Raw genomic sequence first — 21,884 nt, 5'->3', positions numbered from 1 at the left:
TGCATTGCTATACATCCTATATAATAAAAGCCTAATGTGCTAAGTGTCCAGTCGGCCTGTCAGCTGTTCAACCAATCAAAGCATAATATGCTAATGATACGCTAAGGCCACTCAACCTCTTGCTATGGCATGCACTGACCACCAGGGAGCAGACACTCTGACCAGTAGGTGAGCTTGCTGCTGGGGTCCGGCTGATTGGGACTAAGTGAGATGGGCTGGACATGCCCTGGAGCCCTCCCACGGTCCCTACCCTGCTTGTCAACCTCCTGCATCCCTCCCCAGCCCTGATCATGCACCTGTGGGGTCCCTGGGCCTGGCCTGCTCCCTCTCGCAATCTGGGACCCCTCCAGGGATGTTGGAGAGCTGGTTTCGGCCTGATCCTGCAGGCCAGGCCGAGGGATCCCACTGGTGCACACATTTGTGCACTGGGCCTCTAGCAGTTATAGAATTTCCTTGTGAATGGAACTTTGAAGATCTACTCTCTTAGCAACTTTTCAGTATGCAGTACAGTGTTATTAACTACTAGAGGCCGGTGCACGAACCGTGCATGGGTAGGGTCCCTAGGCCTGGCTGGCAATTAGGGACGGCTGGGAGCTTCCTTCATTCTGTGCCGCCCCGTGGTGGTCAGTGCACGTCATAGTGACCAGTAGAACTCCTGGTCGGTCTAACTCCCAAGGGGACAATTTGCATATTAACCTTTTATTATATAGGATAGTTGCTGGATTGTACATTATTACACCCCATGACTTATTTGTTTTGTAACTGTAAACTTGTGCTTTTTGACTCCTTTCACCCATTTCACCCACTCCCACCCCCTGCTCTGGAAACCACCAGTCTGTTCTCTGTGCCTTTGAGCTTGGGAGTTTTTTGTTTACTTTTAAGATTCCACATATAAGTGAAATCATATGGTATTTATCTTTCTCTGTCCATCTTATTTCACTTAGCATAATGCCCTCAAAGTCCATGTTGACACAAGTAGCAAGATTTCATTCTTTTTAATAGCTGAATAATATCTATACCACATTTTCTGTATTCATTCATTAATAGACATTTAGGTTGTTTCCATATCTTGGCTATAGTAAATAATGTTCCAAGGACATGGGTTGCATACATATTTCTGAGTTAGTTTTTTCTTTGAATAAATACCCAAAGTGGAATTTCTGGATCATATGGTAGTTCTCTTTTAAACTTTTTAGGAACCTCTATACCATTTTTCTGTTTTTCTAAATATATTTTTATTGATTTCAGAGAGGAAGAGAGAGGGAGAGAGAGAGAGAGAAACATCAATGATGAGAGAGAATCATTGATCGGCTGCCTCTTGCATGCCCCCTTCTGGGGATCGAGCCCGGCCATGTGCCCTTGACGAGAATCGAACCTGGGACCCTTCAGTCCTACAGACTGACGCTCCATCCATTGAGCCAAACTGGCTATACTGTTTTTCATAGTGACTGCACCAGTTTACTTTCTCACCAACAATGCCTAAAGTTTCTCTTTTCTCCACATCCTCACCAACACCTATTTCTTTTCTTTTTTATAGTAGCCATGCTAAATAGGTGTGAGGTGATATCTCATCCTTGTTTTGATTTGCATTTTCCTGATGATTAGTGATGTTGAGCATCTTTTCATGTACCTGCTAACCATTTTCTTTGGAAAAATGGCTATTCAGATTCTCTGCTCTTATTTATTTATTTATTTATTTATTTATTTATTTATTTTTGAGAGAGGGAGGGAGGGTGAGAGAGAGAAACATCAGTTTTGTTTCTCCACCCATCTATGCATTCATTGGTTGATTCCTGTCAGTGCTCTGACAGGGAGTGGAGGCGGGGGGCGGGGGGGGGGTTGGTTGGTAAATCACACCAGAAAACTTGGCGTATGGGGACGACACTCTCAGCTGCCCTGCCAGGGCCCCTCTGCTCATTTTTAAATCTCATTGTTCTTTTTTTCCCTATTGAGTTGTGTGAGTTCTCTGTGTTTTGGATATTAACCCCTTAGATAAATGATTTGCACATATTTTCTCCCATTCAGAAGGTTGCCTTTTCATTTTGTTGATAGTTTCCTTTGCTCTGCATGCTCATTTCTTTGATTCCTTTTAGAGCAAAACTCCTGTATTTTTTGTTTTGTTTTTTTCTTCTTCTTTTCATCTTCCACTCTCTTCCTCTAAATGACCATAATATGGTATTGAAGATTTGGTAGGCTTATTGAACACATTTTTTTAGCTTTCTTAATTTTAAAGTTTAACTCTTAAGATTTTTTTTAAAAATATATTTTTATTAATTTCAGAGAGGAAGGGAGACGGAGAGAGTGATAGAAACATCAATGATGAGAAGAATCATTATGCTGCCTCCTGCACACACCCTATTGGGGATCAAGCTCGCAACCCCAGGCATGTGCCCTGACCAGGAATTGGACCGTGATCTCCTGGTTTATAGGTCAATGCTCAATCACTAAGCCACACAGGCCAGGCATAAGATTTGTTTTTGTGTAGATAAGCTGTGAGCTGTTTGTATACATTTGTTCAGATTTTTGTTTTCTAATGGTATATTAGAACATATCCTTTTTATAAAAGGGATATATTTAATTTTAGTGCTGATAATTCTGCCTCATTATTTTTGATGATTGTGATATTGTGGTTATGATGTCTGATATTTCATCAGGTAAGCATAGTTCAGTTTGGGTGGACATTAGCTCTTTCAGTTCTTCTTTTAATTTTGCTTCAGTGAACATGCTCATACATTTGCCTTTGTACATGTGTGTGAGTATTTCAGTGTTTCCATAGGTTAGATTCTGGATGTTGAATTACTATTTCAAGAATAAAAGCATTCTGCCCTAGCCAGTTTGGCTTAGTGGATAGAGCATCAGCCTGTGGACTGAAGTGTCCTGGGTTTGATTTCTGTCAATGGCATATTACTCGGGTTGCTGGCTGGATACCCAGTAGAGGGCATGCATGAGGCTGCCGATCAATAAAATGGAATTATGAAATCTGCTAAATATCACTTAGTTTAATTCATACTATTCATTGAGCTGTAAATTGCTCATCTATGTAATATATTCTAAGTGTATTTACATATACCTGAGTATAGTCATTTCCTTTTTTATAAAATATATTTTATTGATTTTTTACTTATAGGAAGGGAGAGGGTTAGAGAGTTAGAAACACTGATGGGAGAGAAACATCTATCAGCTGCCTCCTGCACACCTCCTACTGAGGATGTGCCCACAACCAAGGTACATGCCCTTGACCGGAATCGAACCTGGGACCCTTCAGTCTGCAGGCCAATGCTCTATCCACCAAGCCAAACCTGTAGGGCGTAATTTCCTTTTGATTTAAATTTTATTAGGGAATTCCCTAATCACATTGTAATATGTGTTTCATATTTTTCATAAAAGATTTTCAGTAGTGTGCGACAAAGGCTTAGCTGCTTACCTTTTTGCACAGGTTGTGGTTACTTACAGTAATATTTATGTGTAACAGGCCAATGGCATACTATTTTTAATACCTGTATGTGTTAGAGTTCAGCTGTTACTGATCTATTTATATCTCTATCAGCTGTTTACTGTTTTAGTAATTAATTGGCAAAGAACTTTATTTTTAAGAATCTTGAACAATAGAGGAAAGTCTTAAATCAGTTCTCTGACTGAAGAAAGTCAAAGTGACTTTATATGTATGTATAGTTTATGAATTTAAAAACAATAGCTGCCATTTGTTTAGCAGTTATTATGTACAATACTGTGCTAAATACTTAACATGCTTAACATAATTTAACCTTTATCACGAACACTCTGAGGTAGGTACTAGTATTATCCTCAATGTATACATAGGGATTTATAAATATCTCTTTATTACTAAAGGGATGCTCAGAGAGGTTAAAAAACATGCTCAAGGTCACATAGTAAATTGGAAATGATTGATGTTTCTCTCTTATCATTGATGTTTCTATCTCTCTCTCTCTCTCTCCCTCTCCCTTCCTCTCTGAAATCAATAAAAATAATATTTTATAAAAAAGAAATGGAAAGGGAAAGACAGTAGGGAATTGAGAGATTGTTCTGAGTCAGAATTCATAGGAATTGGTGACATATTAGGTGAGATGCTCTAGTCTAGAGGGTCGTAGAAACTACTTGTATTACTGGTAGTATTTGTTGTTACTGTTGTTTTGCATTTGCTGTAAGTGGCTTCTTATAATCACATATTCTTTCTATTATTGGAATGTGGCTGATTGCTGAATTCCTGTCTAGAGGTGCTCAGGAAATGGTGGGTAAACAATGGGTCTGGGTTGTAAATGTTACATTCATGAATTATTTATTTAAAACACTTAAATACTTATTAACAGGCATTTTGTTAATAAGGTCTAGGAATATCATTGATCCTGATCTTCAAGGAATTTGCCATAGTCATCAGGAGTCCAATAGGCCTTGTTGGCTGTTACTACGTTCTGTATAATCTTTTGGTTTATGGTTTAAATCCTAACCCTGTCTGTGTGGGATACTGTTTATATCTTAGTATTCTGAAGTTCACGTGAGGTAATGTATGTAAAGTGCCTGGCATAAGCAAATGCTTCTTTCCTTTCATCTTCCATGGGCACAGAAATTAGGAAACCCAAATTTATTGGGATTGTGTGTCAAGTAGGTGGAAGCAGATAGTGAATGCATTTTTAAAAGAAATTTTAAAAGTACCTTTTTGATGATTTGGTAGCATAAGGCCTGATGGCTGGTTTTATTTTTTTCTCCATTGTTACTGTAGATAGGCCACTTGACTTGTGTGTCATCCTCGATTTACTCATCTATTAAATGAACAAAATTCTATTTTACACGGTGGTTGGGATGCATTAGAGATAGTGGAAAAGAAATTGCCAGACAAGCATAAGTAGTATAGCAGAATGGTTGAGATAAAAAAGATTAAAATGTACATTTCTCCCCATTACTAACTTTGGGATCTCCTTTGGCAACTTAGCCTCTTTTAGTCCTCATTTCTTTATCTGTAGTATAGGGATAATAAATCATCTACCTCATAAGATTTTTGTAAAGATTATTTGAAAGTGTACATGCAGAGTCGCTTATCCAAGCACATACTAAGCACTCAAAAATGTGTGATTATTGTAAATGCTCTGGTATCCTCTTGATACTGTTGAGCAATGAACTCTTCTTAATTGACTTTGCTTTGTTGTTAAATTTTCTGTGTGGCTGGATTCTGAATATACTTAATGTTTCCTTTCATGGTAGTGAAATAAACCAATGATCTTTTTAAAAGAAAACTTCACTTTGGCCCTCAAAGTTTTCTAGGGAAAAATGTTTAAGGCCTTGTGTTTAGGCCATAAATGGAGGTAGAATTTGAAATGTTATAAATAAGGATTGAAATATTGCATTTAATCAAACATATAGGGTCTTTATAATAATTAAATGAGATTGAAGTATATGAAAATGGATTTGTAATTTCAAAACACTTTCTAACTTCATAGGATCGTTTGTACAGCATTATACAAGAAGGAAACTAGTCCTGGCCAGTGTGGCTCAGTTGGTTGGGCATGGTCCCATGCACCAAAAGGTTGCAGGTTCGATTCCTAGTCAGGGCACATGTCTGGGTTGTAGGCTTGATAGGGGGGATGCAGGAGGCAGCCGATCAATGTTATGCTTTCATATTGATGTTCCTCTCCCTCTCCTTTTCTCTCTCTAAAAAATCAACTAGCCAGTTTATATTTTTCTACCTATCCCCCACCCTATGAATGTGATACTTTCTACTATTAAATTTAAGTTCAAAATTAAAGAAAAGAATTGCTGACTCATAACTGGGGACATTACCTATCCATCCTGAGAAGTAGTGGATGTTATGAGGGGTAGTGAGAGTAAACTGTGTTTGAACATCTCTTTTATTTTTTTAAATTTATCTTTATTGTTGAAAGTATTACAGATGTCCCCCCCCCCATTGACCCCCTCCACTCTGCAAACCCCCATCCCTGCTTGTCTCCTCCCTCCCGCTTGAACGTCTTAATCCTGTGGTGGCAGAAAAATGGGAGCTTCTGCACTATACTAAACCCTTTAAGGGGTTTGTTTGCATTTTTATTATTTCTACTTATGCACTTATGGTCCTGAGTTAGTGACTTTGTTTCCTTTTCTCTTAAAGTAAAATTATGATTTCTAAAGAACTCACCTATGGATTTGTGAATTGTCAAAGCCTTTAGGAGATAACTCTCTCGAAGACTTAATTATCACTAACAATAGAGAGATATGAGTAAAGACCAAGGTGTTTTAAACAGATGTACTATTTGCATCTTTTAACATTTCCATTGAATTTGTTTGCCAAATTGTTTTATGTGTGGGCAATTTTTTCTCCTTATATAAGATCTAGATTCCTATGTTTTGCCAGTCTTTAATAGAAAACATTTTTAAAGTTTCTCCCTCTCCTCTAACTCTTAGGGACTATACAAATCAATATCAACTGTCCTTAGATCAAGCCCGTTGTGTTCTTTATTAAACAATATGTAAGCCTATAGTGACCTTGTTCTATATTTCCCACAAATGTGATCACAATGATTTCCTTTTGTGGCAAACAAAGCTATTATTCTATGGGTGAGATTTTTTTTAACTATCAGAGGTAAAGAGTGGTAGTGCAGTTATTTTGTTGTTTCAGCTGATCTCTGGATGGTTTAAGCTAACATTTTGTGATTAAAATAGTGACCTATAAAATATAGTCAGTATTGTGTATTTAAAATATCATAGTATTCCCTTGTTCTATATAATATGCTCTAATATATGGCATTTTAATAAATACATATTTTAAATATTGGAGTTCAATTTTTGAGAGGTTATTAGAGACCACTTGGGGTTAAAAAGATTGAGTTTGGAATCAGTATCTATTCTTTATTTTTTTTAATATATTTTATTGATTTTTTGTTTTTTACAGAGAGGAAGGGAGATAGAGAGTTAGAAACATCGATGAGAGAGAAACATCAATCAGCCGCCTCCTGCACATCTCCTCCTGGGGATGTGCCCGCAACCCAGGTACCTGCCCTTGGCCGGAATCGAACCTGGGACCTTTCAGTCTGCAGGCCGACGCTCTATCTATCCACTGAGCCAAACCGGTTTCGGCAGTATCTATTCTTTAATACCAGTACCTAAGTAGGCGGCTTAAAGAAAAAGTTGAATGTATCTTGCTGTGATTAACACACCATTACAGGAAAAAGATAATTAGAATTTGCTTGCCAATGCATCAGTTTTGAAATGTGGCAAATAGGTTAATCTCCTATAAATTAGAATTTGGTGTAGGCTTTCAATAGAAACACTCTCAGAACTGTAATTTTCAGATGATATGTTTATTTTGTATTTTGCTGAGCTTCAGAAATCTAGTTTACTTTGTCCTAAAGCCTAGTGAAGGATTGTCACAATTTGATTACATATTTTAAAAGGATGTAATCACTCTAGCTGTGTTTTGTCATGTTTTGTTAAATTATTTTTAATTTTACCTTCCTACCTTCTCTACTTCTGTCCTTCATATTCTTATTTCTGTTCTATGTAGAGAGAGAGAGAAATACTTTTTCTCCTCTTTCTCCTCTTTTCTCCTCTTTCTCCTCTAACTCTACATGAAAAACAAAATTACTTTACAATGAATGTGTCTGGAATGTCACTTGGAGGTGGAAAAATCCTTGCAAGTTTATAACATTTGCAAGACCTCTGGTTATGTGTTGACAAGTTCCTTCTAGTTACATGTGAAATTTTATTTTGGCAAGAACATTTTATCACTTTTCTGTGTTTTTTTCCGATAGCATATGAATAAAATCTTATATTTTCCTTTTCAGTAGCACAACTTAAAAATTCCAGTCTCTGAAACTAGTGGTGTTTTGCTAGTCAGGAAGTTAGAAAGTTTATGTAAACAAATAAATCCTATCTAATAATAGACAAGCATGGTAATTGACCATACCTTCCCTACACCTCCCATTGGCTAATCAGCATGATATGCAGATTAACTGCCAACAAAGATGGCGGCTAATTTGCATACTGCAGGCAGGGCGGGACAGCACGAACCGACAGCGCACCACCGTCCAGGCAAGGCCGGCCGCCTGGGACCCCATCAGCGGGTCCCGGGCGGCAAGGCACGCCCGCTCAGAAGCCCCAGCAGCTGGCTTGCCTTGCCGCCCCGGGACCCCATCGGGCCCGCCCCAGAAGGCCCAGAAGCTACCTGATATGGTAGTAACTCTTTCAGTAAGCACTCTGAAAGTCAGTGGCATAAATGCACCAATTAAAAGACAGATTATGAGGGTGAATCAAAAACAAAACCCACTTTAAATATAAAGACACATATAGATTAAAAGTAAATGAATTAAGCTGCAGCCTGTTTTGCTCAGTGGATAGAGCATTAGCCCGTGGGCTGAAGGGTCGCAGGTTCGATTCCAGTCAAGGGCATGTACCTCAGTTGCTGGCTTGATCCCCAGTCCCTATCAAAGCATGTGCAGGAGGCAACCAATCAATGTGTCTCTCCCTTTCCCTTCACTCTCTCTAAAATTCAATGGAAAAATGTCCTTGGGTGAAGATTAACAAAAACAAAGTAAATGGATTAAGTAACATTAAAGAGATTATAAGAAAAATATATTCGAAATTGTGTTAGTTGTATAATGGTTATGTTTAAATTATTAACACCTAAGAAATTGGGTGAAGGGTACATATAATATGCTGTAGTATTTTATAGTTTTTTTACATGTATGAGATTATTTCAAAGCAAAATATTAAAAAATTAAAAATTAATAAAATATTAATTGAAATGTGTATGTATTACATGAAAAATCTCCTAATTGCTTCTAGCATAATTTATTAAATTGTGCTAAAATTTACAAGGGTTCAATTAAAAAATATCTTAATTCTAAATGATATAATAGAAAATATATAATAGTGCAGTTATAAGCACTTATCTGAAAATAAAAATTTAAAGAAGTGAATTTAAAGAAGGGATTAGCCAAAGAAAATATATGCACAACCCATGGACACAGAAAACAGTATGGTGATGGCCAGAGAGAAGTGAGGGGCAAGAGCTGGGTAGAGGGGCCAAAAGGGGGAAAATAGAGACAACCTATCCTATCTAATAAAAGAGAAAAATGGTAATTAGTGTATGACCGCTACCCTTCCCATTGGCTAATCAGGTCAATATGCAAATTAACTGCCAGCCAAGATGGCGGCTGGCAGCCAGGCAGCTGGAAGCTAACATGAGGCTTGCTTGCTTCAGTGACGGAAGACTCCAACGTTCCCCGCCTGCCGCTGCAGGCCTCTGAGCTGCAACTCTAAGCAACTGTGTTACAAATATAGAAGCTAAACAAAACCCCAGAAACCTGCTTTAGTCTGCCGGGCTTCAGCCAGCTGGATCGCAACATTGTTTCAAATACAGAAGGTAAACAAAGGCCAGAAACCTGCTTTCAGCAGCGGAGGCCTAAGAGCTGGAGCCAATCTCAAAGCTAAAGCTGGCCCAGAATTTTAAAAAAAGAAAAAAAGGAGCGGTTGGGAGCTTCAGTCACCCGCCAGCCTGAAAACAGCCCTCAGCCCCTCACCCAGACTGGCCAGGCACCCCAGTGGGGAACCCCACCCTGAAGGGTGTGTGACCAGCTGCAAACAGCCATCATCCCCTCACCCAGACTGGCCAGACACCCCAGTGGGGACCCCCCACCCTGATCCAGGACACCCTTCAGGGCAAACCAGCCGGCCCCACCCATTCACCAGGCTTCTATCCTATATAGTAAAAGGGTAATATGCCTCCCAGCACCAGGCTCAACGGAGCCAAGAGGCCTCCCGGCCCCGGGATCAGCGTGACAGGGGGCAGCGCCCAAACCCCCTGATCGCCCTGCAGCTCTGTGTGTGACAGGGGGCGGGGCCACAACCTCCCTATCCACCCTGCTCTGTTCGTGACAGGGGAAGGCGCCCCAACCCCCTGATCAGCCCTGCTCTGTGCCTGATAGGGGGAGCTCCTCAACCCCCTGATCGCCCTGCGGCTCTGTGTATGACAGGGTGCAGCGCCCAAACCCCCTGATCGGCCCCTCTCTGTGTGTGACAGGGCAGCGCCCCAACCCCCAGATCAGCCCTGCTCAGTGTGTGACAGGGTAGAGCCATAACCTCCCATCGGCCCTGCCCTGAGTGTGAAAGTGGCGGCGCCCCCACCCTCTGATCGGCCCTGCTCTGTGGGTGATAGAGGGCGGCGCCCCAACCCCCACCCCACGGGCCCTACTCTGTGTGTGATGGGATAGAGCCATAACCTCCCCATTGGCCCTGCCCTGAGTGTGGCAGTGGTGGCGCCCCAACCCCCTGATCGGCCCTGCTCTGTGGGTGATAGAGGGCGGCGCCCCAACCCCCTGATCCTCCCTGCTCTGTGTGTGACAGGCGGCGGTGCCCCAATTCCCCTATCGGCCCTACTCTGTGAGTGACAGGGGGGAGCTCCCCAACCCCCTGATGGGCCCTGCTCTGTGCATGACAGGGGGCAGCGCCCCAACCCCCTGATTGGCCCTGCTCTGTGCGTGACACGGTACGGAGCCCCAACCTCCCTGATGGGCCCTGCTCTGTGCGTTACAGGGGGCAGCGCCCCAACCCTGATTGGCCCTGCTCTGTGCGTGACACGGTACGGAGCCCCAACCCCCCTGATTGGCCCTGCTCTGTGCGTGACAGGGGGTGGCGCCACAACCTTCCCATCGACCCTGCCTTGAGTGTGACGGGGCGCTGCCCCAGCCCCCCAATCGGTCCTACCCTGAGCGTGACTGAGGGTGGCATTGCAACCTCCCAATCCGCCCTGCTCTGTGCATGACAGGGGCCGGCGCCCCAACTCCCCAATTGGCCCTGCTCTGAGCCTGACCAGGGGCTGCACCTAGGGATTGTGCTTGCCCTCTGCCACCAGGGAGCAGGCCTAAGCCAGCAGGTCGTTATCTCCCAAGGGGTCCCAGACTGCGAGAGGGCACAGGCCGGGCTAAGGGACCCTCCTCCCCCCCGAGTGCACAAATTTTTGTGCACCGGGCCTCTAGTAATAATAATAAAAGGCTATTATGCATATTGTCTGAACGGCAGAATGACCGGTTGTTATGATGCGCACTGGCCACCAGGGGCAGACGCTCAATGCAGGAGCTGCCCCCTGGTGGTCAGTGCACTTCCATTTAGGGAGTGCCACTCAGTCAGAAGCTGGCTCATGGCTGGCAAGTGCAGTGGTGGTGGCAGGAGCCTCTCCCACCTCCGTGGCAGCACTAAGAATGTAAAACTAACCTTTTAGACCCGATCCGTTGGGGGCCTAAGCCTTTAGTCGGACATCCCCCGAGGACTCCCTGGCTGCCAGAAGGATGTCTGACTGCAGGCTTAGGCCTGATTCCCCGGGGAGTGGGCCTAAATCGACAGGTGGACATCCCCCAAGGGGTCCTGGACTGTGAATGAGCGCAGGCCGGGCTGAGGGACCCCCCCGAGTGCACAAATTTTAGTACACCAGGCCTCTAGTCCTATATAATAAAAGGGTAATATGCAAATTGACCCTAACAGCAGAATGACTGGGAATGACTGGTCACTATGACACACACTGACCACCAGGGGGCAGACACTCAATTCAGGAGCTGCCCCCTGGTGGTCAGTGTGCTTCCACAGGAGGCACTCTGCTCAGCCACAAGCCAGGCTGCCAGCTGCCAGCACAGCGGTGGTGGCAGGAGCCTCTCCCACCTTCTCAGCAGCGCTAAGGATGTCTGACTGCAGCTTAGGCCTACTCCCCGCTGGCAAGTGGACATCCCCCGAGGGTTCCCGGGCTGCCAGAGGGATGTCTGACTGCCAGCTTAGGCCCGATCCCCTGGGGAGCGGGCCTAAGTCAGCAGGTGGACACATTCCGAGGGGTCCCAGACTGCGAGAGGGCACAGGCCGGGTTGTGGGACCCCTGTCCCCTGAGTGCACAAATTTTTGTGCACTGGGCCCCTAGCTTGCATATAATATGCACATAAAGACTTTTGTGTACACTTAAGAAATAAATGTTTAGTGGCAAAAATGTACATATCATGGATCTCCCTATTTCTGGTGACACCCACTGTAGTTCATCCTACACATAGCTGCCCAATTATCAGAGTTATCTCTTAAAAAATATCAACTCCTTAGGATATTCTCATCAAAATTTTGGTACTTAATTCATACTCTCTTAGTTTATTGTCAGTGTAGAGTTCCTCTGCATTTGATTTTATAGATGTTCAATCTCTGAGATAGGTGCCCGGTAAATAAATGTTGTAGACCGACTGATTTGCCTTAAAGGTGGAGTTAGAGTTGAAATTGGCTCTTTCTATTCTGATTGTTTCAGGAAAACTTCATAAACGAAGTGGGATTTCATAAATTTGGACACAAAAGACTAGAGTATGTTTAGTTTAAGTAGCAGAAGAGAAAGGCAGAGTGGAGTTTTTGAAGGAAAAACTGTCAAATCTGCAATAGCTGTGAGACAAAGGCAATTTACTTAATATATCTACTCCTCAGTTTCTTACTCTATAAAATGGAGATGGTAATAACTACTTGGTAGGATTGTCCTGAGGATCAGAAGTGCCTGTACATAGCAGGCAGGCAATAAGTGGTAACTATTATTATAATTAGGTATTGGTTTGGCCCAAGAAAATATTTGTAGGTTAAAATATGGCTAATAGGAGCGAAGTCATGGAAAATGGCAGAGAAGGAAGCTTCAAAAATTGGTTCCTTCACCAAAACTAATACGCTAGGTTTGTCTGAAGCAATTAATTTGAAACTCTTGAGTGTAGTAAAACACTTGCAGCATTCAGCAGAGTGCTTAATGAAGAAAGAAGCTGGTTAATTTTTGAGAATTTTGGTGTTTTGCGTAGTGGCTACCATATCTCATTCTCCAGCCCTTTGACAGGCAGCTGTGAACATGGTGGCCCATGATTCTTGGTATGACTTGCTTGTCCTTCAGAAATTGGAGTTGTATGTTTTGATCACTGTTTTTGATTGCTGGGGGGCCAAGCCAGCTGGGCTATTTTTAAAATTTATTTTTATTGTAAAAAGTGTTACAAGTGTCCCCCATTACCCATCTTTGCTCCCTTCCACACTGCTCCTGCCCCACCCCAGGTCTTTATCACACTGTTGTCTGTGTCCATGGGCTATGCATATATGCATATAAGTTATTTGGTTAATCTCTTCCTACCTCCCACCCCCTCCAATTTTGTTCTTTTTTTTAAAATATATTTTATTGATTTTTCACAGAGAGGAAGGGAGAGGGATAGAGAGTTAGAAACATCGATGAGAGAGAAACATCGATCAGCTGACTCCTGCACACTCCCTACTGGGGATGTGCCCGCAACCAAGGTACATGCCCTTGACTGGAATTGAACCTGGGACCCTTGAGCCCGCAGGCTGACACTCTACCCACTGAGCCAAACCGGTTAGGGCCAATTTTGTTCTTTTTAAAGATAGTTTTGCCCTACCGGTTTGGCTCAGTGGATAGAGCAGACTGGAGGGTTGTGGGTTCAGTTCTGGTCAAGGGCACATACCTTGGTCATAGATTTAATCTCTGGCACTGGTTAGGATGTATGCAGGAGACAACCAATCAGTGTGTCTCTCTCACATTGATGTTTCTCTCTCTCTGTCTCTCCCTCTACCTTCCACTCTCTCTGAAAATCAGTGGAAAAATATCCTTAGGTGAGGATTAACAATTTTTTTAAAAAGGTGGTTTTGCCTATTCAGGGCCCATTGCAATTTCATATGAATTTGAGGCTCAACTTCCATTTCTGCAAAAAAAAAAAAAAAAAAAAGGCTACTGGAATTTTGATAGAGATTGCATTGAATCTGTAGATCACTTTGGTTAAAATTGACACCTTAATAATATTAAGTCTTTCAATCTATGAATATGGAATGTCTTTCTATTTATTTAAGTCTTTAATTTCTTTCAACAATATTTTGTAGTTTTCAATATGCAAGTCTTTTACCTCTTTGCTTAAATTTATTCCTAGGTATCTTATTTAGATGCTACTGTAAATGGAAGTGTTTCCTTAATTTTCTTTTTGGCTTGTTTGTTGGTGATGTATAGAAACACAATTGATTTTTGTGTTTATTTTTTAAGCTGCAACATTGTTGAATTCATTTATTAGCTCTCATCGCTTTCTTATGAGTTCTGTGGGATTTTTCATATATAGAGTCAGTCATCTGTGAGTAGACATAGTTTATTTATTCCTTTTTTCAATTTTTTTTCTTTTCAATTTTTTCTTTTTTTAATCTTCACTTGAGTATATATATGTTTATTGATTTAGAGAGAGAGAGAAACATCGATGTCAGAAAGAAATATTGATTGGTTGCCTCCTGTACGCACCCTGACTAGGAATTCAACCTACAACCTAGATGTATACCCTGCCTGGGCATCAAACCTGCAACCTTTTTTGTGTATGCGACGATGCTCCAACTGAGCCACCTGGCCAGGGCTTTCTTCTTCAACTTTTATTTCTAGTGGTGCCTTACACAGAATCTTTAAAAAAATGTTTTTTCAATTACAGTTGGCATTCAATATTATATTAGTTTCAGGGGTGTGCTGCAGAGTGGTTAGATATTTATATAACTTACACAGTGATCTCACATAAGTCTGATACCCACCTGGCACCACACAGTTATTAACAATATGTTATTGACTGTATTCCCTGTGCTGTACTTTACATCCCTGTGATTATTTTATTTTTTTTTAAATGTGTTTTAATTGATTTTGAGAGAGAGGGAAAAGAAGAGGGAGAGAAAGATAGAAACATCCATGAGAGAGAAACATCAACATTGATCAGCTGCCTCCTGCACCCCTCCCCGCCCCCCGCGGGGGATTAAGCCTGCAACCCAGGAATCAAACCAGCAACCTCTTGGTGCATAGCCCGAAGCTTAGCCACTCAGTCACACCGGCTGTGCCCCTGTGACTATTTTGTAACTGCCAATTTGTACTTCTTAATGCCTTCACCTTTTTTCACTCAGTTCCCCAACTCCCCTCCCATCTGGCAACCATCAGTTTGTTCTCTGTATCTATAAGTCTGTTTCTGTTTTGTTTGTTTATATTGTTTTTTAGATTCCACATGCAAGTGAAATAATATGATATTTATCTTTGTCTGATTTATTTCACTTAGCATAATACCCTCTAGGTCCATCCATGTTGTCACAAATGGTAAGATTTCATTCGTTTTTATGGCCAAATAATATTCCATTGTAGATATGCACCCCATCCTTTTTATTCAGTCGTCTATTGATAGACACTTAGGTTGCTTCCATATTTTGGCTGTTGTAAATAATGCTGAACATAGGGATGCATATATCTTTCCAAATTAGTGTTTTGGATTTCTTCCATTTCTTTCCAATGTGGATGTCTTTTATTTCTTTTTCTTCTGCTTGGCTAGAACGTTCAGTACATTATTACAAATCAGTGGTGAACGCAGGCTTCCTCATCTTGTGCCTGATCTTAGGAAGAAAGCTTTCAGTTTTCTACCATTGTTATACTACCTGTGGGTTTTTCATAAATGGTCTTTATCATGTTGAGGAAGTTTCCGTCTAATCCTAAGTTTTTGATAGTTTTGATCATGAAAGGGTATTGGACTTTGTCAGGCCTTTTTTGCATAAACAGGGATGATCGATGATCCTGTGTGTGTGTGTATGTGTGTGTGTGTGTCCTTTTTTCTATTAATGTGCTATATTGGTTGGCTTTATTATATTGAACCACTGGGGATATAAATCCCACTTTTTTAGCCAGTCACTTAATTTTTAGCTTGGGTGAGTTCCAAGTTAGGCCAAACAGGGATAAGAGCCTTGTGTCAGTCCGTCAGATAGCCCCTAGATAGGTTAGAACATATAGACACAGTAATTTGAGATTTAGGTCTGTTTTGCTCCCTCCGGACCCAGGTATCAGGATCCCACACTGGGAAAGCAGGCTCATGTCTTCAAGACTTCTATTGTACTAGGAGAGGGGATGGGACTAGGGTAAGTAATGCCACAAAGATTTCTTACCATTTTTAAGTTGCCTTTTCTTGATTCAGTATTCAATTTCCTCCTTTTTACCGTTTATTTCTATAAATGCTTTATTTGTTATATTTAGGCACTCGTGTCCTTTCTAATTTTGTATTCATTTCTGAAGTGATTTTGCTTTGTTACTATTTCTTTTTGGAGTTCTTTCACTTTTTCTGGAGTTTTATAATTGTGATTTATGTTTTTCTTTCATGCCTTGAATTGTTTTTTTAAATGCCTTTTAGCTTGTTTTAAAATAGTATGTTATAATTTGATGTGTGCCCGAGGTCTGTCTTTCATTATCTGTAGGGATGTTACTCTGCTCTTCAGTCTCTTTTTTTAAAAAATAATTGTATGGGATGGGACCTTGACATTTTTCTGTTTCTTATTTTTATGTGAAGTTTTGTTTTTCTGAACTTTTAGAAGGGGTCATGATTTAGGATAACTTTTCTAATGGCACAGAGCTCCCTCTACTGGTATTTTTATTTTTTTGTAAAATGTTAAAAAATATGGTGATTTCTTTCCCCTTCTCTACTTTTACTGGACCTCTTCTTCCCTTATCTCTGTTGTCCCTGTCTTGCTCAATTCTGTGTCCACACCTAGCAGCTTTTCCTCAGTGTGGAGTCCTGTTGTGGAAGGCAGCTTTGGTTGGGGGGTTGATTTTAAGAATTTATATGATTCATACTGCTCCAGCCTTTTCCAGAACTTACCCGACACTCACTTGTGATTGGATTGGGATAAACCTTTTTAATTTTCAAGGTTCTCTTCTCAAATTGGCCATCATACTATCCAGTAAATACCTACTGACTATTTTGATGTTCTCCTTAAGTCCCTCAAATGCCCAATTGCTTCCCTATGCATCCTCCTGCACAGGTACTGACTTCATGCAGGTCCTATGGCTGCTGATGGTTTGCCCCACTCCTATTTTGAGGTCCCTAACCTAATTTTAAATAGCTTCTGTTCAATGTAGACTGAATAATGGCAGATTGTTTCATAGGTGGTGCAGAAATATTTTTTATATCAATCTTTCAAAGCAGCCAAGAGCAGAAAGTTAAATCATATCAACAAAAATATTTCTTCAGGGAAGTAAAACAAATGATGTCTAACTCTCCACAAACGCAGAGACTCAGGGGCATATGTGGAGGTTAGTGTGGCTGGGAGGTATGAGGAAATAGAATGGTGGAAGTGAATGAGTTTGGAGAAGGAACCAGGAACCAGATTATGTAGGACTTTTTAGGTTATAATGGTAAGAACTTTGGACTTTATTCTGAGGTGTGTGGAAGCCATTAGATTGAAAGCAAGGGAAGAATGAGCAAGTAATGTAAACTGTGTTCAAGCTAAATGGGTACTGCTTTGAGTAGTAATATAGCTATGTCAGCATAAAACAACCTGGGTTAATACTGATTTTTTTATTTGCAATTTTATGGTTTTAGATTTATATAACAGTTACATACATGAGGAGTACACACACACTTTTTTGTTTACCAAAGTTTGCTAAATAGTACTGAATCTCATTTCAGTACTATTTAGCTGATATTCTTATTTATCTTCTGTTCTCTTTAATGTTTAAAATGAAATACTAGTTGCATCCCATTAAATTAACTTAGTAACATTAATGGATCAGAACTTGAAGTTTGAAAACCATTATAATTCTAGTATAATCCCTTTACTTGGGTTACCATAGCACACATTACTGAAAATGACCAAACTAGAATCCAGATATCATCACATTTCCCAAGAGTATATTTATTTAAAAACAAAAAAACAAACTCCCTTATACAGTGTAACATTAAGTTAGTTCTAGTATAGAAAAAATGTTGAGGATAAATGTTCTTACTTGAGTGTGTTGTCTGTGCTATTCTCCCTGGTATGAAATGTTAAGGACTCTAAGTTTCAAATGGATTTGTAAAATATTAATACAGTTTTCTTTACTATGGTCTGTAATTAAATATACAAACTGCTAGATAAAGTAACAGTTGGTTTGGTCTCTTTTGAATTATAAACAGAGCCTGGACAGTGTCACTAAGTGGTTAGCATCAACCTGTGAACCGAGAGGTTACTGGTTCGATTCCTTTTCAGGGTACATGCCCGGGTAGCGGGCTCGATTCCTAGTAGGGCATGTGCAGGAAGCAGCCTATTGATGATTCTCTCTCATTGATGTTTCTATCTCTCCATCTCCCTCCCTCACTGAAATAATTTAAAATATATATATATATATATATATATATATATATATATATATATATTTAAAAAGGAATTATAAACAGAGTAAATCATATTATAGGCAGCCTGATGGCCTTTATATTGTCACCTAAGAATTAATGAAAAGAATTGTCATTTTCATATTTTCTGCAAATTGCTTATTCTTTTGTTGTGTTTCACTTTGGAAGAGAGCCTGTGGGAGGAGTGAAGCACAAGTGAAACATAAAGGCCAGTTGAAGTAATGGGAACGATAGTTCTTTCAATTCTCTTATTTGAATCCTTGCTTCTGTGTTCCATAGCTCTGTGACCTTTGGAAAAATAGTTGCCTGGGCCTCACTTTTCTCATTTATAAAAGGTAGTAATATCTATATCACAGCGTTAATGTTAAGGTTAATGAGAGCCTGGTGGTGTAACACACATTTTAATAAACATTAGGTTTTTGTTCTTTTTTCCTTTCTTCCTTAGGAAGGAATTCAATGAAAATATGTTGCTAGAATATTCAGGGCTGGAGAGTGTAGAAAATTTCAAAAAGAAAGGTACATCTTTTCTTATTGGTTATTCTCTTTCTGGTAGGTCTATTGTGTGTGGTCCCAGTTGTTCCTAATCTATTTTGGGATAAGTAAGTGAAAAACAGGTGGGCTTCCTGTGCTTCCTCCTATCCCTTCCCTTTTAAAGATGGAATATTATGTAATCTAAGTGATGAAAGGCAACTTTAGGAGGCCAGGAAGTAGTATCTTCATAGTTGGTTCCATTATTTTAGTTTCTAGTGTCTCCAGTCTGCTTAACAAAAAATTTTACTGAGGATATATTGGTCCTGATATCAAGTATGCTAGCTAACTGATAGCTACTTGTATTAGTTATAAGTGTTACCTAAAACCATTTGTCCTGCCTGTGGAATGAACAACACTTTCTTTGACTTAACCCAGACAACCTAGAAAAATTACAAAGTCAGAGTGAGATGGAAAGATAGAATTTTATCTAGCTGACTTTAAAAACAAAACAAAACAGGTTTATCAAGATGTAATTTATTTACCATAAAATTCATCCTCTTAAAGTGTACAATTTAGAGGTTTTTAATATATTCACAGTTATACAACCATCACCACTAATTTTAGAACATTTTAATCACTCCAAAAAGAAACCTTATACCCATTAGTAGTCATTCTCACCCTACCTCACCCCATGGTCTGGCACCTCAGCCCCTTGGGGATTACTAATGTAATTTTGTTTGTATGGATTTGCTTATTCTGGGTATTTTATATAAATACTAGAGGCCCGATGCACAAAAATCATGCAAGAGTAGGTCTTCCTTCCCCTGGCTGTCGGCACCGGCTTTCCTCTGGCACCCGGGACCTGGGCTTCCCTTGCAGAGGGAGGCCCCACCCACCCGCTGCAGCCTGCTGGTTGATGGCCTGGGCCTCCCTCTTTGGGGCCATCATGGAGCCCCCCAATTGATTGCCCCACCAGCCAGTGGTCTGGGCCTCCCTCTGTGGGCTGATCATGGGGCAATGGCCAGGCCCCCAACCAATCGCATCACACCCGCCTTGGCTGGCCTGGCGCCAGTGGGTGTCATAGTGTGGTCTGGGATGGTCATCTGGATGGTCATCCTGCTGTTTGGCCGTTCAGTCGATTTGCATAGTATGCTTTTATTATATAGGATAATAACATAATATATGGTCTTTTACTTAATATAATGTCTTAAAGCAGGGGTCCTCAAACTTTTTAAACGGGGGGCCAGTTCACTGTCCCTCAGACAGTTGGAGGGCCGGACTATAGTTTAAAAAAAAAAACTATGAACAAATTCCTATGCACACTGCACATATCTTATTTTGAAGTAAAACAACAAAACGGGAACAAATACAATATTTGTATTTGCATGTGGCCCGTGGGCCGTAGTTTGAGGATCCCTGGTCTTAAAGGTTCATCCATGTTGTAGCATGAATCAATACTTCATTCCTTTTTATTGCCAAGTAATATAACATCAGATTTACCCATTCATTAGTTGGACATTTGGGTTGTTTCTACTTTTTGGCTATTATGAATAAATGCTGCTGTGAACGTTGTGTATGAGTTTTTGTGAGAACATATGTTTTCAGTTTTCTTAAATATATACCTTGGAGTGGAATTTTTGGCTCATATGCTAACTTTATGTTTAACATTTTGAGGACCTTATATCCTTTTTTCCAAAATGATTGTACTATTTTGTTTAGCTCGTTTTTAAATCACTGATTTTAGTGTTCTAATTTTATATATATCAAAGTAGAACCTTAGCTGAAACAAGTGATTTGAATTGATAGTGGGGGGAAAAGTCACCTGCACTAGTTTGCAAAGTTGGAAGTACTTTTTAGAATGTAGATTTAGAATTATTACTATTAATCTTTGACTTTTCAATTTTATTTTTGCAGTTTTATCTCCAAGACACTAAAAGTAGTAATGGTACCTTTATAAATAGCCAGAGATTGAGTCGAGGCTCTGAAGAAAGTCCACCATGTGAAATTCTTTCTGGTGACATTATCCAGTTTGGAGTAGATGTGACAGAGAACACACGGAAAGGTACGGGTATGGATCAATTTTTCCTATTATTTGTCTTTTTAACTTTATTTTTATTCTATCATTAAATGTTACAAAATATGTTGTGCCTGTAGAAGCAATTTAAATACAGCATTATATGCAGTAAAGTTAAAAGTCTCATATCTCCTATTTTATAAAATTTTAAAATCTGAAATGTTAATAATTAATCTATATTCTTCATCACAGTATGACTATATAGGTCATGACTGTGTCATTTAGGAAACAGTATGCAGTGACTCCATACCCAATCAGTAGGAGCTTAAACCATAAAGATAGTTATTGTTAATAAGAAGTCTGGAGACAGGTAGGTCTAGACTTTGTTCTCTGGACTCAGTGATGTTATCAGGAATCCAGGTTCTTACTGTCCTCACATGCTATTATCCTTAACATGTTGGCTTCTTTGCTTATGCTCTTTGCCTCGTAGTCAAAGTGTGCCAGCTGCAGCCCCAGGCATTATTTTCCTCACACCAATGTTCTAGACAAAAAGGAGGAGGTGGGGCAAAATGCTTTCCTGTGTGGCTCTGTTTTCATGTTGAAAGAATAGTTTTTTATAGAATCCTCCCAGCAGATTTCTCCCTTTTGTCTCAATGGCCACATGGCTATGTTACATACATAGCTACAAAGAAGCCTAGGAAGTTACTTACCTGGCAGAGGTAAGAAGGAGATCCATAATTGATCAATTATAATTTATCCCTTCCAGTTGTGCATGCATTGTTGCCTCAAACAAAATTAGAGCTCTGAAAGCAGCTAATAATACCTGTCACCGTTATAAAATTTCACGTCTCAGTGTTTGAAACTAGAAGTTCTCTGAATAAATGTAGATTGTCTATATGTTTAGAATTCTGAAGCTTTCTGGCTGTAGCTAGTAACTCTCTACATATGACCATGAAATTACATAGCTGAATCATAAAACTAAATGAATAGGAAACAAAAGAGTGCAGTTCCACTGTCTTAGTTTAATATGGGTAGTGGACCCAATTGGCAAGTTTCTTCTTTCATTTCTCTGAACATACTCTGATCTGGTGGTACCCTGAGTCATCAGTCTGACATTTTACTCAGTGTATTTGGGGATTGGTGGTGGTGGTGGTGATGCTGGTGTGCATGTGCATGTATATTATATTTTTACTTACTTTCACTGGTGTTGCAATTGCAATATTAGTTTTACTGGGTTTTGT

At 40.2% G+C, this 21,884-nt stretch overlaps 1 protein-coding gene across 1 annotated transcript in view; it reads left to right on the top strand.

Annotated features, from left to right (window-relative positions):
• Positions 1-21,884, top strand: part of SLMAP (sarcolemma associated protein) — a 164,189-nt gene that overhangs the window by 55,334 nt on the left and 86,971 nt on the right. The window contains exon 3 of the mRNA XM_081105952.1: positions 20,544-20,691. Within this exon, the coding sequence (XP_080962078.1) occupies positions 20,544-20,691 (148 nt within the window). The remainder of the gene's footprint in view (positions 1-20,543; positions 20,692-21,884) is intronic.

The sequence above is a fragment of the Myotis nattereri genome (assembly GCF_964212035.1).
Source record: "Myotis nattereri genome assembly, chromosome: 14".
Classification (NCBI taxonomy): Eukaryota; Metazoa; Chordata; class Mammalia; order Chiroptera; family Vespertilionidae; genus Myotis; species Myotis nattereri.
The sequence above is the reverse complement of the archived record's forward strand: the minus strand, read 5'-3'. Positions and strand labels throughout refer to the sequence as shown.